At 39.2% G+C, this 14369-nt stretch overlaps 1 protein-coding gene across 1 annotated transcript in view; it reads left to right on the forward strand.

The window, feature by feature from the left end:
• Positions 1-14369, forward strand: part of si:dkey-21p1.3 (collagen alpha-1(I) chain) — a 99361-nt gene that overhangs the window by 66815 nt on the left and 18177 nt on the right. Inside the window, exons 26-36 of the mRNA XM_061887784.1 lie at positions 655-699; positions 873-926; positions 1195-1248; positions 3786-3839; positions 3912-3965; positions 5635-5688; positions 5774-5818; positions 5980-6024; positions 11443-11550; positions 13283-13336; positions 13438-13491. Of these exons, the coding sequence (XP_061743768.1) occupies positions 655-699; positions 873-926; positions 1195-1248; positions 3786-3839; positions 3912-3965; positions 5635-5688; positions 5774-5818; positions 5980-6024; positions 11443-11550; positions 13283-13336; positions 13438-13491 (621 nt within the window). The remainder of the gene's footprint in view (positions 1-654; positions 700-872; positions 927-1194; positions 1249-3785; positions 3840-3911; positions 3966-5634; positions 5689-5773; positions 5819-5979; positions 6025-11442; positions 11551-13282; positions 13337-13437; positions 13492-14369) is intronic.

Consider the following 14369-nt stretch of genomic DNA (forward strand, 5'->3'; position numbering starts at 1 on the left):
ACAACATATTTCTTATGTGTCACTGTCATTTACTGGTTACACTTATCATTACACCATTTACCAAATAAAATTGCTATGAGGTCGGTAAGCACAACCAGAAATATTCTGTATATTAGGCGCACTGTGTTATAAGGCGCACTGTCGATTTTTAAGAAAATGAAAGGATTTTAAGTGCGCCTTATAACCTGAAGAATACGGTAATCAAAATCCTCATGCAGGTTAGAAAAAGACAAAAAAAAAACAGCTAGTTTGGAGGAAGACAAAATTGTTTTATAAATATCCTCACCATGCCTCCATGGTTTGATTACAAATTTGCAGGATTTATGCAGATTAGAATGCATAAGAACAGGTAAGGTAAGAAAAGTTGGTTTTGCATAATAGGTCCCCTTTAAATAAGAGTTGTTTCCTTACGTTGGCCAACTCTATTTGCCCGCGTGTCTCCTTCTGACATATGCCAAGCTAGTACTTTGCAGTGGAAAAGCAGCGTTATGCTTGATTATGCATCAAAGGCTGCGGTGGTATTGACTTTTGCATTACATAACAGTATTCTACATAGATTACATTACATAAATATTTAGTTGCATATTATTAATTTTGTATTTTTAAAATCAATGTAATAAGCAAAGATGATTGTTGGTTAACTTTACCATACAGGGCAGCCCAGCAGTTCCAGGAAAAATTGGACCAAAAGGCTTTAAGGTAAGGTTGATGTGACCATTGATAAGTATTCTGATTTAGAATTAAGAATGCTTTTGATTTTAGGATTCACTTTTGTAACCGTGTAAAGAAGCCCACATGGTTTTTTTTTCTTTATTGACTCTGTAAGTGAATTTGACTTTGAATAGGCCTACAAATGTTTTCTATTTCTGTAGGGTATCCAAGGGCATTCAGGAGAAAGAGGACAAAATGGAATCCGTGGAGCCGCGGTAAGCCCAATCACGCTCATTTTAATTGATCATGTTTTCCATTTTGTATCATACTGCCCATGATTTGAACTTGGAGATTGTTTTTCTATACTGAAACAAATAACACATTGTTTTGGAACAGTGGAGTCACCTGCAATACATGCATTACAGTTAATGTTTTAAGCAAATCAATCAAATCAGTTAGTTTTGAAACTGGTGTCCAACCTTCGTTGGCAATTTATTTCTCAGATTATTTTGGTTAAAGTTACAAGAAATATCTTTTCAATAGGGTCGAACTGGAACAATTGGAATGACTGGGGAAACTGGACTTCCAGGTCCAAAAGTGAGTTTACTCTATAGAAATTAACATTGTAATAAATATCCACATAAAAAGATGTATTGACAACAATCTTCGCTTTAAGGGGAAGGTTCCTTTTTTGGATTTTTTTCTATCTTTATAAGAGACAACAAAACATATGTTTTTCCTTTTTTAATGCTTTCTAATTCTTAAATAAATGAATATAACAGTCTGCTTACAATGGAGTCAATAGCAGGCCCTTTATTCTGCCCATAAAGCCCTTTAAACAATCATTAAAAAACCGCCAACAAGACTCCATTTACATGTTGTCACCTGCATATCAACCAAGTATTACTGATTTTGTTATAATAAGCGCTAATGCAAAAAAACTATTTATAGTAGCGCTGTGATCACAGGAAGCTAACTAACCTGTGCTGCTATAAAACCTTCATCATCCTGGTGAGTACAAGAATGAGGGCATAATCCGAGAAGTTGGTCAACTTTGACCACCAATTTAGATCTGGAGATAGCGAGAAAGACATGTAAAGACGCCTGGTTCCACTACCTTTTTTCTCTGTGAGAATTATATGTCATTCTTCGTCGGGACGGGAGTATGTCAACATCTTAACAGTCAGCATGAGAGTAGACATTGTACAGTAAGTGATGTTTAATTATGTTTGTTGGCATTCATGAAGTCTGCAGTGAGTAGTGAGCCGTAATGTTGAAGGAAACTAAAGGCCTACTGAAACTCACTACTACCCACCACGCAGTCTGATAGTTTATATATCAATGATGAAATATTAACATTGCAACACATGCCAATACGGCCTTTTTAGATTGCTAAATTACAATTTTTAATTTCCTGGGATTTTCGTCTTGAAAACGTCGTGTAATGATGACGTGTACGCAAGACGTCACAGCCATCCATCCATGCACACACACACAGCTAAAAGTCGTCTGCTTTAACGGCATAATTACACAGTATTTTGGAGATCTGTGTTGCTGAATCTTTTGCAATTTGTTCAATTAATATTGGAGAAGTCACAGTAGAAAAAGGGAGTTTGGAAGCTTTAGCCTTTAGCCACACAAACACACGGTGATTCCTTGTTTAAAATTCCTGGAGGTGAAACTTTATTATGGATCACAGCGCGGTCAAGCCAACATGGATCCCTACCAAATGTCAACCAGCAGGTTTCCGTGAGAAAATTGTGGTTAAAAAGTCCGTTCTTACCGGAGAAAAGCTGAGCTTGTGCCGTCTATAGCTGCCGTCGACTCCCCTGAGACACTGCGCGTCAAGACACCCGTGGAGACACCCTTCCGACTATCAGGTACTATTTAATTCACTAAAACACTACCAACACAATAGAAAGATAAGGGATTTCCCTGAATTATCCTAGTAAATATCTCTAAAAACATCGGAATCCATCCCAATGCAATCACGTTTTTCTTTTTTACTTGTTTTTTTTAAATCTTTTTTGTTTTTAAGTCCGTCGTTATCAATATCCACAAACACGAATATTTCATCCTCGCTCAAATTAATGGGGAAATTGTCGTTTTCTCGGTCCGAATAGCACTTTTTGTTGGAGGCTCCTATTAAAAATAATGTAAATATGTGAGGAGCCCCCACACGGGTGACGTCATCGTCTGCGACTTCCGGTAGAGGCAGGGCACTTCTCTTAACACCGAAAGTTGCGAACTTTATCGTGGATGTTTTCTACTAAATCCTTTCAGCAAAAATATGGCAATATTGTGAAATGATCAAGTACGACACATAGAATGGATCTGCTATCCCTGTTTAAATAAGAACATCTCATTTCAGTAGGCCTTTAATGTGCCACTGTATGCTTAAAATGAGCAAAATGCTTAAATATCAAATGTTATTATAAATGTGCCTGTTACTACAGCATGTATATACAACCTAATGGAAATGTTTGGATGTTTTTTAATCGCTTTATAGACAGAATAGAGCAACTCGCAAAGGCTCCATTTTGCTAGCATTTATTTACTATTTAGGGTGCATAAAAACCAAAAATAATGTGTGTGCATGTCTTACATAAGCATTGTGAATGATCAACAAAATTCCAAATAAGTGCAATTTCCATTTTTGGCATTTTAAACACATTCACATTCCATTTCATTATTTTGTTCAGATATTTCATATACAATGGTGCATATTTCAATTGCATAATTACTCCATTTCATTAATAAATTTTTTTAGTGACAGTGCCGAAAAAAGAAAAGTCTTTGTTTAAATGCGAATAGGACATTGAAATAGAACGCACTGAAAAAATAAATGCACCAATGTCACTGAAAAAAAATGGATATGAAGGGAAAACTAAGGACTGATACTGAACAATAAATATCATAATACATCCAAATACCGAAATGCAATTAAAAAATAACAATAATAAGATTATATAGATTTAAAAATAAAATATATGTATTTTAGTGACAACACATCTTTTGGTCTCGATACATCTTTTTTTGTTACCAAGCCAACATTTATTATCTACGCCAAAACTTAATGGCAGTGTTGATGAACCTACTTCACTATACAAAGATTCAAATGGTCTGTTTGACAGGGTTTTTCAGGAAAGACGGGTATAAGTGGCTTCCAGGGACCTGTAGGCAAAAGTGTAAGTCTTTTGAGTCAATAACATTTCAGATAAGTCCTGTCCGGTAAGAAATAATGTGGTGCTTCTTTCCAGGGAGATGCTGGAAGTACAGGAATGAAAGGAACACCTGGAAAGCTGGGGGAAAGAGTGAGAAGCAACACAATACGATATTGCAAGTTGCTTTAATAAATAAAAAACCCATCAAAATACAAATTGTAGTAAATACTGAATTGTATTTTGATCGTATCCATGATAGTAAAAATAACAAAACCAGTGAAGTTGGCACGTTGTGCAAATCGTAAATAAAAACAAAATACAATGATTTGCAAATCCTTTGGAATTTGATGCCTGCAACATGTTTCAAAAAAGCTGGCACAAGTGGCAAAAAAGACTTAGAAAGTTGAGGAATGCTAATCAAACACTTATTTGGAACATCCCACAGGTGAACAGGCTGATTGGGAACAGGGGGGTGCCATGATTGGTTATAAAAGCAGCTTCCATGAAATGCTCAGTCATTCACAAATAAGGATGGGGCGAGGGTCACCACTTTGTGAACAAATGCGTGAGCAAATTGTCGAACAGTTTAAGAACAACATTTCTCAATGAGCTATTGCGAGGAATTTAAGGATTTCACCATCTACGGTCTGTAATATCATTAAAAGGTTCAGAGAATCTGAAGAAATCAATGCATGTAGGCGGCAAGAGGGAAAACCAACATTGAATGCCCATGACCTTCAATCCCTCAGGTGGTACTGCATCAAGAAGCAACATCAGTGTGTAAAGGATGTCACCACATGGGCTCAGGAACATTTCAGAAAACCACTGTCAGTAACTCCAGTTGGTCAATACATCGGTAAGTGCAAGTTAAATTGCAAAGTGAAAGTCATTAATCAACAACGCCTGGAATCGCCGCCAGCTTCGCTGGGCGCGAGCTCATTTAAGATGGACTGATGCAAAGTGGAAAAATGTTCTGTGGTCCGACGAATTCACATTTCAAATTGTTTTTGGAAACTATGGACGTTGTGTCTTCCAGACCAAAGGAAAAGAAACATTATAGGAGAAAAGTTTGAAAGCCAGCATCTGTGATGGTATGAGGGCACTTTTATTAGATTGCACAGTACAGTACATATTCTGTACAATTGACCACTAGATGGTAACACCCGGATAAGTTTTTCAACTTGTTTAAGTTGGGGTCCACGTAAATCAATTCATGGCAAAAGGTACATACTGGTTTTGGAGCAACATCCTGTATGTTGCCATCCAAGCAACATCTGCTTATTTCGGCAAGACAATGCCAAGCCATGTGTTACCGTAGCCGTGTGGCTTTGTAGTAAAAGAGTGCGGGTACTCGACTGGCCTGCCTGTAGTCCAAACTTGTCTCCCATTGAAAATGTGTGGCACATTATAAAGCGTCAATTACGACAACAGAGACCCAGGACTGTTGAACAACTTAAGCTGTACATCAAGCAAAAATGGGAAATAATTCCTCCTGAAAAGCTTCAAAAATTGGTTTCCTCAGTTCCCAAACGTTTACTGAGTGTTGTTAAAAAGAAAGACCATGTAACACGGTGGTAAAAATCCCCTGTGCCAACTTTTTTACACTTTGTTGCTGCCATTAAATTTTAGGCAAATGATTATTTGCAAAAAAAAATCTTTCTCAGTTCAAACATTAAATAACATGTCTTTGCAGTCTTTTTTATTGAATATAATTTGAAAAGGATTTGCAAATCATAGTATTCTGTTTTTATTTACGAATTACACATGGTGCCAACTTCACTGGTTTTGGGTTTTGTAGAAATGTATCGGTTCTTTTTAGGGGACAAAAGGGAAGCAAGGTGCTGGTGGACGATCAGGGATGGAAGGAGACATGGTACAAGAGTTGCTTTATCCAATTATGTATATTGTTGCATGATATTACATTGTTAGTTAAATTTTACTGTTTGTTTCTTGGGAAGGGCAAGAAAGGAGATGAAGGGTCAAGTGGAAAACCAGGTCCCCCAGTAAGTAATTTACATTTTAAAAAGTGTGACGATTTTATAAATTTTTAATACATGTCTGTAAAAAACATGTAAGCCAATGATTGTTTAGGGCTACATAAGTAAAAATTGATTGATTGATTGATTGTTTGATAATTTTTTTGTTGATATCATGTCCCCTTTAGGGCAACATGGGCATGCCTGGACCACGTGGACACATGGGACCTCCTGTAAGACAACTCATTTACACACCATTTTACGCATTTGAGTGTATTGCTGAAATATTGAACCTGCTAAATTGGGCCCTGAGCAGAAAAACTAAAGAATATTCACACTTTTTTATTCATGTGGAATATTCTTAACACTTTTTTAATTTGACATTAATTTAGTCTTATGTATGTTTCAAACCCAAAAAAAATATGAGAAATGCATTTTTTAATAATTAATTTTTTTGTGCATAAATGTGTGAACCGTATTTTTCGGACTATAAGGGGCACTCTCAAAACTCGACAGTGTGCCTTATAACCTGGTGTGCCTAATGTACAGAATAATTTTGGTTGTGCTTACCGACCTCGAAGCTATTTTATTTGGAACTTGGTGAAATAATCAGTTAATGTTAAAGTACCAATGATTGTCACACGCACATGAAGTGTGGCGAAATTATTCTCTGCATTTGACCCATCACACTTGATCACACCCTGGGAGGTGAGGGGAGCAGGGGGCGGGAGCAGGGGGCAGCAGCAGTGGCCGCGCTCGGGAATCATTTTTGGTTATTTAACCCCCAATTCCGACCCTTGATGCTGAGTGTCAAGCAAGGCGGTAATGGGTCCCATTTCTATAGTCTTTGGTATGACTCGGCCGGGGTTTGAACTCATGACCTACCGATCTCGGGGCGGACACTCTTGTGACCAGTAGATGGGAGTCACACATAAGAGATATGTGTAGACTGCAATATGATTCAAGTAAACAACACCAAAATTGTATATGTTCCATTAAAAATATAGAACATTACACACAGCGCTCAAAAATCTATCAAAATGTTTTAGTACGACCTTGGTAAGATATGAAGCCGCACCGCTTGATCGATTGTACTGTGCTTCAATATACAAGTAGTATTATAGTGTGTATATAAGGTAAGACATATTACATGGCGTTTGGTTTCGCAACATTATGCAAAATAAACTTTTCTTACTTACTGGTACTTGCTGATCTGTGTTGGGTATCTGCATGAGTCCTGAAAATGTGTGCGCATCCGCCTTTGTAGTTTGCGCCAACCTCGTAGTCGAAAAGCTTCTTCTTTTTCTCTATCTTCTTTTTATGGGACATTCATCCTCCGCTGTTGCCATTTGAAATATAAAGAAATGTAAACTTCTTACTTATATCTGTAAACTCGCCATGAAAGCGTAGTGTAGTGAGTTTACATTTTTCACTCAAGGAACTTTAATTATTAGAGAGTTCCAGTCGGACGTTTTTTTACGGGACACATTTCCGGCATTGTTGTTGCACTAGTGAGTCAAGAATGAGGAGATGCTGCTCTGTTATTGATTTAAGTCAAGTCTGAATGTCATTAAAAATAGTTTGCGCCATCTTTTGACACTTCTCCCATTCCCGTTCTTGCACGCTACACCACTACAAGAAAGATGACGGGGAGAAGACGCTATAGAAGGTGAGCCACGTAGGTAAGACCGCCCACCAAACGGCACATCCTGAAGCAACTGTCAGAAAGAGGTCTGAAGATGATCTGTAAAACATAATCCATGCAACATTTTGACCAAAGAACCACCATTACATGTTATGTAGACCACAAGGAAGTGTTTTACATTTACAGAAAAATAATAATAATATGACCCTTATATACTTATCAGTCACAGAGTAGGAGGAGGCTAGGAATCCGGTTGCCGTAACATTTCATATTAAATGCCAATTATTTCATTAATTTACATTCGACATGTGCTTCTTCATGCAAAATCGTGAGCCCCCACACACAGCATAATAGGAAGAGCAAAGAAAGAAGAACAATAAGATCCCAAATAACACTGTCTATATAGGGTGTGCAATATATAAAATTGTGTGTACTATTAGTGAACGTGTTGTGGGTGAGCTACTAATAATGCCCACAACCTATAACAACCTACATGTGCGAAAGTGTTACAGACCGGCATATCTAAATGAGAAATTAGCATTTACCGTATTTATTGGACCATAGGGCGCACCAGATTAAAAGACCCCCTGTCGATGAGCAGGTTTAATCAGGTATTTTCTCATACAAAAGGCGCAGCGGATTATAAGGCACGTTAAAGGGGTCATATTATGATTTTCTTCTAAATTTAAAACACTATATTGTGGTCCACATAACATGTGATGGCGGTTCCTTGGTCGAGTGGCTTTCTGAGCATCTCTTCAGGATATGTCATTTTCTAGGCGGTCTTATTTACGAGTCTCACCTTCAACAGCGTCTTCTCCCCGTCATCTTTGTTGTAGCGGTGTAGCGTGCAAGGACGGGAGAGGAATGGTAGAAGTGTCATAAGATGGAACTAACTGTTTTAATGACATTCAGACTTTACTTAAATCAATAACAGCGCAGCATCTTATGAAAATAAATGATACTTTTCTACCTTCAGGGTACTCAAAGCGATTTGACACGATTTCCACATTCACCCATTCACAGGGAGCTGCCATGAAGTGAAGTGAAATGAATTATGGTTATATAGAGCTTTTTCGTCAAGTGACTCGAAGCGCTTTACATAGTGAAACCCAAAATCTAAGTTACATTAAACCAGTGTGGGTGACACTGGGAGCAGGTGGATAAAATGTCTTTCCAAGGACACAACAGTATTGATTATGATGGCGGGAGCGGGGATCGAACCTGCAACCCTCAAGTTGCTGACACGGCCGCTCTACCACCCGAGCTATACCAATGCCCTAAACACAACCCATCAGGAGCAAGTATTAAGTGTCTTGCTCAAGGACACAACGGAGGTTGGTAGAAGGTGGGGATCGAACCAGGAACCCTCAAGTTGCTGGCACGGTCACTCTCCTTGCTGCGCCACTCCCCTCATCTTTTTCATCCATGGCTCAATAATGCAACATCAACACCGGAAATGTGTCCCGTGAAAAAACGACCGACCTGTATCCTCTAATGATTAAAGTTCCGTAGGTGGGTTATGTAAACCCACTACAGTTTTAGCGCTTTGATAGCTAGTCTACTAACATAAATAAGTAAGAATTTTACGCTACTTTATATTAGAAATGGCAACAGCAGAAGATGAATGCCAAATAAGAAGGTAGAGAAAATGAAGAAGCTTATGACTACAGGCGCACATTTTCAGGACTTATGCAGATCCCAAATAAACATCAGCAGGTACCAGAAGGTAAGAAAAGTTGTTTTTTTTGATAATATTGCCAAACAAAAGGCCATTTTGCAGTCCTTATACACGCACCATAATAATACTCGTATGTTTAATGTGCCGACAATCCATCAAGCAGTGCGGCTTCATTGCTTACCGAAGTCGTACTAAAAACATTTTTACAGATTTTTGAGCGCTGTGTGTAATGTTCTATATTCTCAATGGAACATTTAAAGTTTTGGTGTTGTTTACTGCCATTATATTCCAGTCTACACACATCTCTTATTTATGACTGCCATCTCTTGGTCACACTTATTATTACAGCATGTACCAAATAAAATGGCTCTGAGGTCAGTAAGCACAAACAGAATTAAGCCGTGCATTAGGTTCACCGGGTTATAAGGCTTGCAGTCGATATTTGAGAAAATGAAAGGATTTTAAGTGCACCTTAAAGTCCGAAAAATGCGGTAGTAAGTTTTTATAGGGATGTACCATAGGAGACAGGCATTTGCACAGATAGACGCCAAGTGGTGCTTAAGCGCATGTCCTTTTGCCCTGTGTTTTTTTTTCATTCATTACTAGAAGAGAAATTACACATAAATGAATTCCCCCGAACATGTTTTGATATCTGACGAGGCATCGATTTAAGTTCTTGTGAGAATTATTTCCCAAACTCCTTTACGACGCTCACGGGCCTCTGATGCACGCCACCCCTTATCCTCCTTCTCATGTAGTGCTGAGTGCCAGCATCAACAGCTGCAGCCTACAATACGTCTCCTCTGACACGCAGCATCAGACAAACTGATAACACTGTTCGTCCAATCTCTTGACATTGTTTGGTGCAAAATTAACCACAGCATTATCACCGCTGACATTACGTTACTACTGGTCTGACATTTCCTAAAAAATATAGAAAAACAGAAAAACAACTTGACTTTGTTTAGCTGTGTACTGATGTTTGTCAAATGTTTGTACAAACCCCGTTTTCATATGAGTTGGGAAATTGTGTTAGATGTAAATATAAACTGAAAACAATGATTTGCAAATAATTTTCAACTCATATTCAATTGAATGCACTACAAAGACAAGATTTTTGATGTTCAAACTCATATTTTTTTTATTTTTTTTTGCAAATAACAATTAACTTAGAATTTCGTGGCTGCAACACGTGCCAAAGTAGTTGGGAAAGGGCATGTTCACCACTCTGTTACATCACCTTTTCTTTTAACAACACTCAACACTTGGGAACCGAGGAAACTAATTGTTGAAGCTTTGAAAGTGGAATGCTTTCCCATTCTTGTTTAATGTAGAGCAGGTGTGGGCATTACGTCGATCGCGAGCTACCGGTCGATCGCGGAAGGTGTGTCAGTCGATCACAAGCCAGGCATTAAAAAACTAAGCATAAAAATGAGCAATCAATCTTCACCAAGACTTCACTTTCGTCAGTTGTTTGACATTCTCGGCACCCGAGGATCTTGTGAGATGATGCTGGCTGCTGCAAGCTCATTATTAAGAAAAAAATCACTGACAGGACGGACGGAGAGAAACACTTTTTATTTCAACCGACTCTTGGGCCGTACCTGCTGTCAAAACTCTAAAGACCGACTGCACAGCTCCTGTCTTCACCATAAAAGACCTGCTGCATCCTGCCTCTGCTAACAAAATAAGAGTCTCAGAAAGGTAGCGTGCACAAGCTAGCAAGCTACGGCGTTTGATGCCAATGTATTTCTCCCCCGCCCTCACCGACTGCTTCCTCTCCTCGCTCGCCCACACACTCACTGACGTCACTCACCTGCTGTCAACACATTAAAGGGCCACACACACATTTTACTTTTTACCTTTTACTTTCCTACTCAGTGGCCTTATGGTTAGTGTCCACCCTGAGATCGGTAGGTTGTGAGTTCAAACCCCAACCGAGTCGTACCAGGGACTATAAAAATGGGACTCATTCCCTCCCTGCTTGGCACTCAGCATCAAGGGTTGGAATTGGGGGTTAAGTCACCAAAAATGATTCCCGGGCGCTACACCGTTGCTGCCCACTGCTCCCCCTCACCTCCCAGGGGTTGAACAAGGGGATGGGTCAAATGCAGAGGACAATTTTCACCACACCTAGTGTGTGTGTGACAATCATTGGTACTTTAACTTTTTATACTATTAATTTGTACTTTCTGGAAGTTTTGCCTGAAAACAGTTTTGCCAGATAATTTAATTTACAATCAGAAAAATTACCACACACTTGATTAAAACAAATGCTTTGTTGACATGAATATGTTTTTGTGATAATATTATTACTTATTACAGGGCATACCTGGCAACATTGGAAAGTGGGGTGAGATTGGACTCCCAGGTCCTCCAGGTAAAAAGGGGCCACAAGGGCCAGATGGTGCCAGTGGAGTCAGAGGTTATCCTGTAAGTATGTTTTTACATCCAGAATATTACAATTGAACAAACGATTTCGAAAAGTATAACTAAAGTATTTATCAAAAGATGTGTGTTTCACTGCTTGTTGTTTATGTTTCTGCCTGACACAAAAATATACCGAAAATGTATTGAAATGTTCAAGCAATTTTCAATAAAAGTACAGTAACCAACATTTTAACAGCAGATTTACGTACAAAATAAAGTTCCCTGTCCTGTCCGTACAGTATCTGTCCTCCGCCCTCACGTCGTTGGTGATGGACAGCGTCCCAGGTGTGCCTGTTGATGGTGTAGGTCCGTCAAAGCATTCCAGATTACTGGAGAACAAATAGAAAATGATCGATAGCCCACAGACTTTGTTTAGGTTCTGGGAATCACTAATAAGACAGAATAATTTGAACATAGGTTTTCTGGATGCAACGTAATATAATCGGCAAGATAGGATGGCGCTAGTTCGTTAAGTATTGTGATAATTATGGCTTACAACTACTGAACATTTTGAATTGAACATTTCAGAAAATTTGGCGTTTTCAAAAACTGTTAGCCGTGATGTTCAAAATTTTGCCAAAATAAGACTTCACTTATCTCACTTAGCACATGAGTTTATGTCACATATTAGTTTCATTAGGAACGGTTCGCAGCCGAGTGTGAAGCGACTGGGATGAGAATTAGCACCTCTAAGTCCAAGTCCATGGTTCTCGCCCGGAAAAGGGTGGAGTGCCATCTCCGGGTTGGGGAGTAGACCCTGCCCCAAGTGGAGGATTTCTAGTACCTAGGAGTCTTGTTAGCGAGTGAGGGAAGAGTGGATCGTGAGATCAACAGGCGGATCGGTGCGGCGTCTTCAGTAATGCGGACGCTGTATTGATCCATTGTGGTGAAGAAGTAGCTGAACCAAAAGGCAAAGCTCTCAATTTACCGGTCGATCTACATTACCATCTTCACCTACGGTCATGAGTTTTGGGTTATGACCGAAAGGACAAGATCACGGGTACAAGCGGCCGAAATGAGCCTCCTTCACCAGGTGGCTGGGCTCTCCCTTAGAGAAAGGGTGAGAAACTCTGCCATCCGGGAGGAGCTAAAAGTAAAGCCGCTGCTCCTCCACATCGAGAGGAGCCAGATGGGGTGGTTCGGGCATCTGGTCAGGATGCCTCCCGAACGCCTCCCTTGGGAGGTGTTTAGGGCATGGGGGCCACGAGGAAGACACAGGACCCGTTGGGAAGACTATGCCTCCCGGCTGGCCTGGGAACACCTCGGACGAAGAGGCCGGGGAGAGGAAAGTCTGGGCTTCCCTGCTTAGGCTGCTGCCCTTGCGACCTGACCTTGGATAAGCGGACGAAGATGGATGGATGGATGGATTAATTTCACATTTTAAGTTCGATTGCTGACTTGATATAACCTTTACACAATATTAAAACATTTTGAGCTTCACCTACATACTCATAGCCCATATCCAGTTATTATAATTACTACAAAATGTCATTAACTTGGCCTTACTGTTTATTGTTTGATTGTTGGGAAATAGCTTTTAGCAGTCCAATGCAATTGATTATTCAGAATATTTTTTTGTTGTGATAATAAAAAAATATATTTTCTTGTGAAATCTTACATTATTGTTGCGATGTTTGAAAAAAAAACAAAAAAACTTTTCAACATTTTTTAGATAATTTCGTATGGGCTAATATTCTCTTTTATAAAAATGCTTACTCCTTCTTTCCGTGTTTAGGGAAACAATGGACTTCAAGGACCAACTGGCCCACCTGGTGTAAAAGGGGGCAAGGTGACTTTTTCTGCCTAAAGTTGCTTATCATTTGCATAAAATACTCTATATTGATTAATTGTGCTTTTGTTTAATTTCACATACATATAATATTTCTCTAGGGATCCAAAGGGCCTCCAGGAGATGGGGGATCTGCAGGGCTCGATGGTGAGGAGGTAGATAGATTTGTGTTGATTTCAAGCATGTCTATTTTTAATTACTAAGGGCCTAATTTACTAAGATCCAAATACCACACAGTAATCGGCGTGTGCAATCTATAAAATTGTGTGTACTATTAGGGCGTGTTGCGTGTGATTTACTAAGACTGCGTGTGCAACTGAAAAGTGGTGAAGACGGCCTTATTTCAATGAGGATTTTGCATGCAGTATACGAGTGTCAGGCTTGGAATAAGGATGGAGCTCAGATGCAGAAATTAGGTTCTAATAAAGCTTTTATTTTGAAAAACTTTTAAACCTCCAGAGCCAGAATAATATGCATTTAATATTTAAACGAAAAACGTCAGCGGTAAATATTCCAAAAAGGGACAAACCGAAAATCACTCCTACAAAGGAGGAATATACTAACAAAAAGGACGAACTACAATTAGTTTCGTATCTGCTATGAACAATTTAACATAAAGCACTCCAACAGGAGGAAGCACAAAAATGGCTATAAATATTTCTACTCTAATACAGATAAACAAAAATTCACCCAATCTTTGAGGAAGAAAAGGTATGTTGAAAAATAAAAAACTGACCACATTAGTTGGACAAAAGCTAGATCAACAAAGGTCTCTCTAAGGAGGAGAACAAGTGAAATTCTAAATTACAGCATGGGGTCTTTGTTCCAAGGATGTAGACGTGGGAAGAAGCAAGGCATGGATACGAACATGAACATGGACATGGACTTGGACGCTAGATTGACACGAAAGCTCGAGACAATCCAGCACAGAACAAGGGGAGGCATGACCTTAAATGGAACATGAGAGTAATGGGAAACAGGTGGAAACAATCAAGGGTCTGGGATGACGTCAGACTGGTGACATAAGAGGAAG

Source organism: Nerophis ophidion, linkage group LG26 (genome assembly GCF_033978795.1).
Source record: "Nerophis ophidion isolate RoL-2023_Sa linkage group LG26, RoL_Noph_v1.0, whole genome shotgun sequence".
NCBI classification, from domain to species: Eukaryota; Metazoa; Chordata; class Actinopteri; order Syngnathiformes; family Syngnathidae; genus Nerophis; species Nerophis ophidion.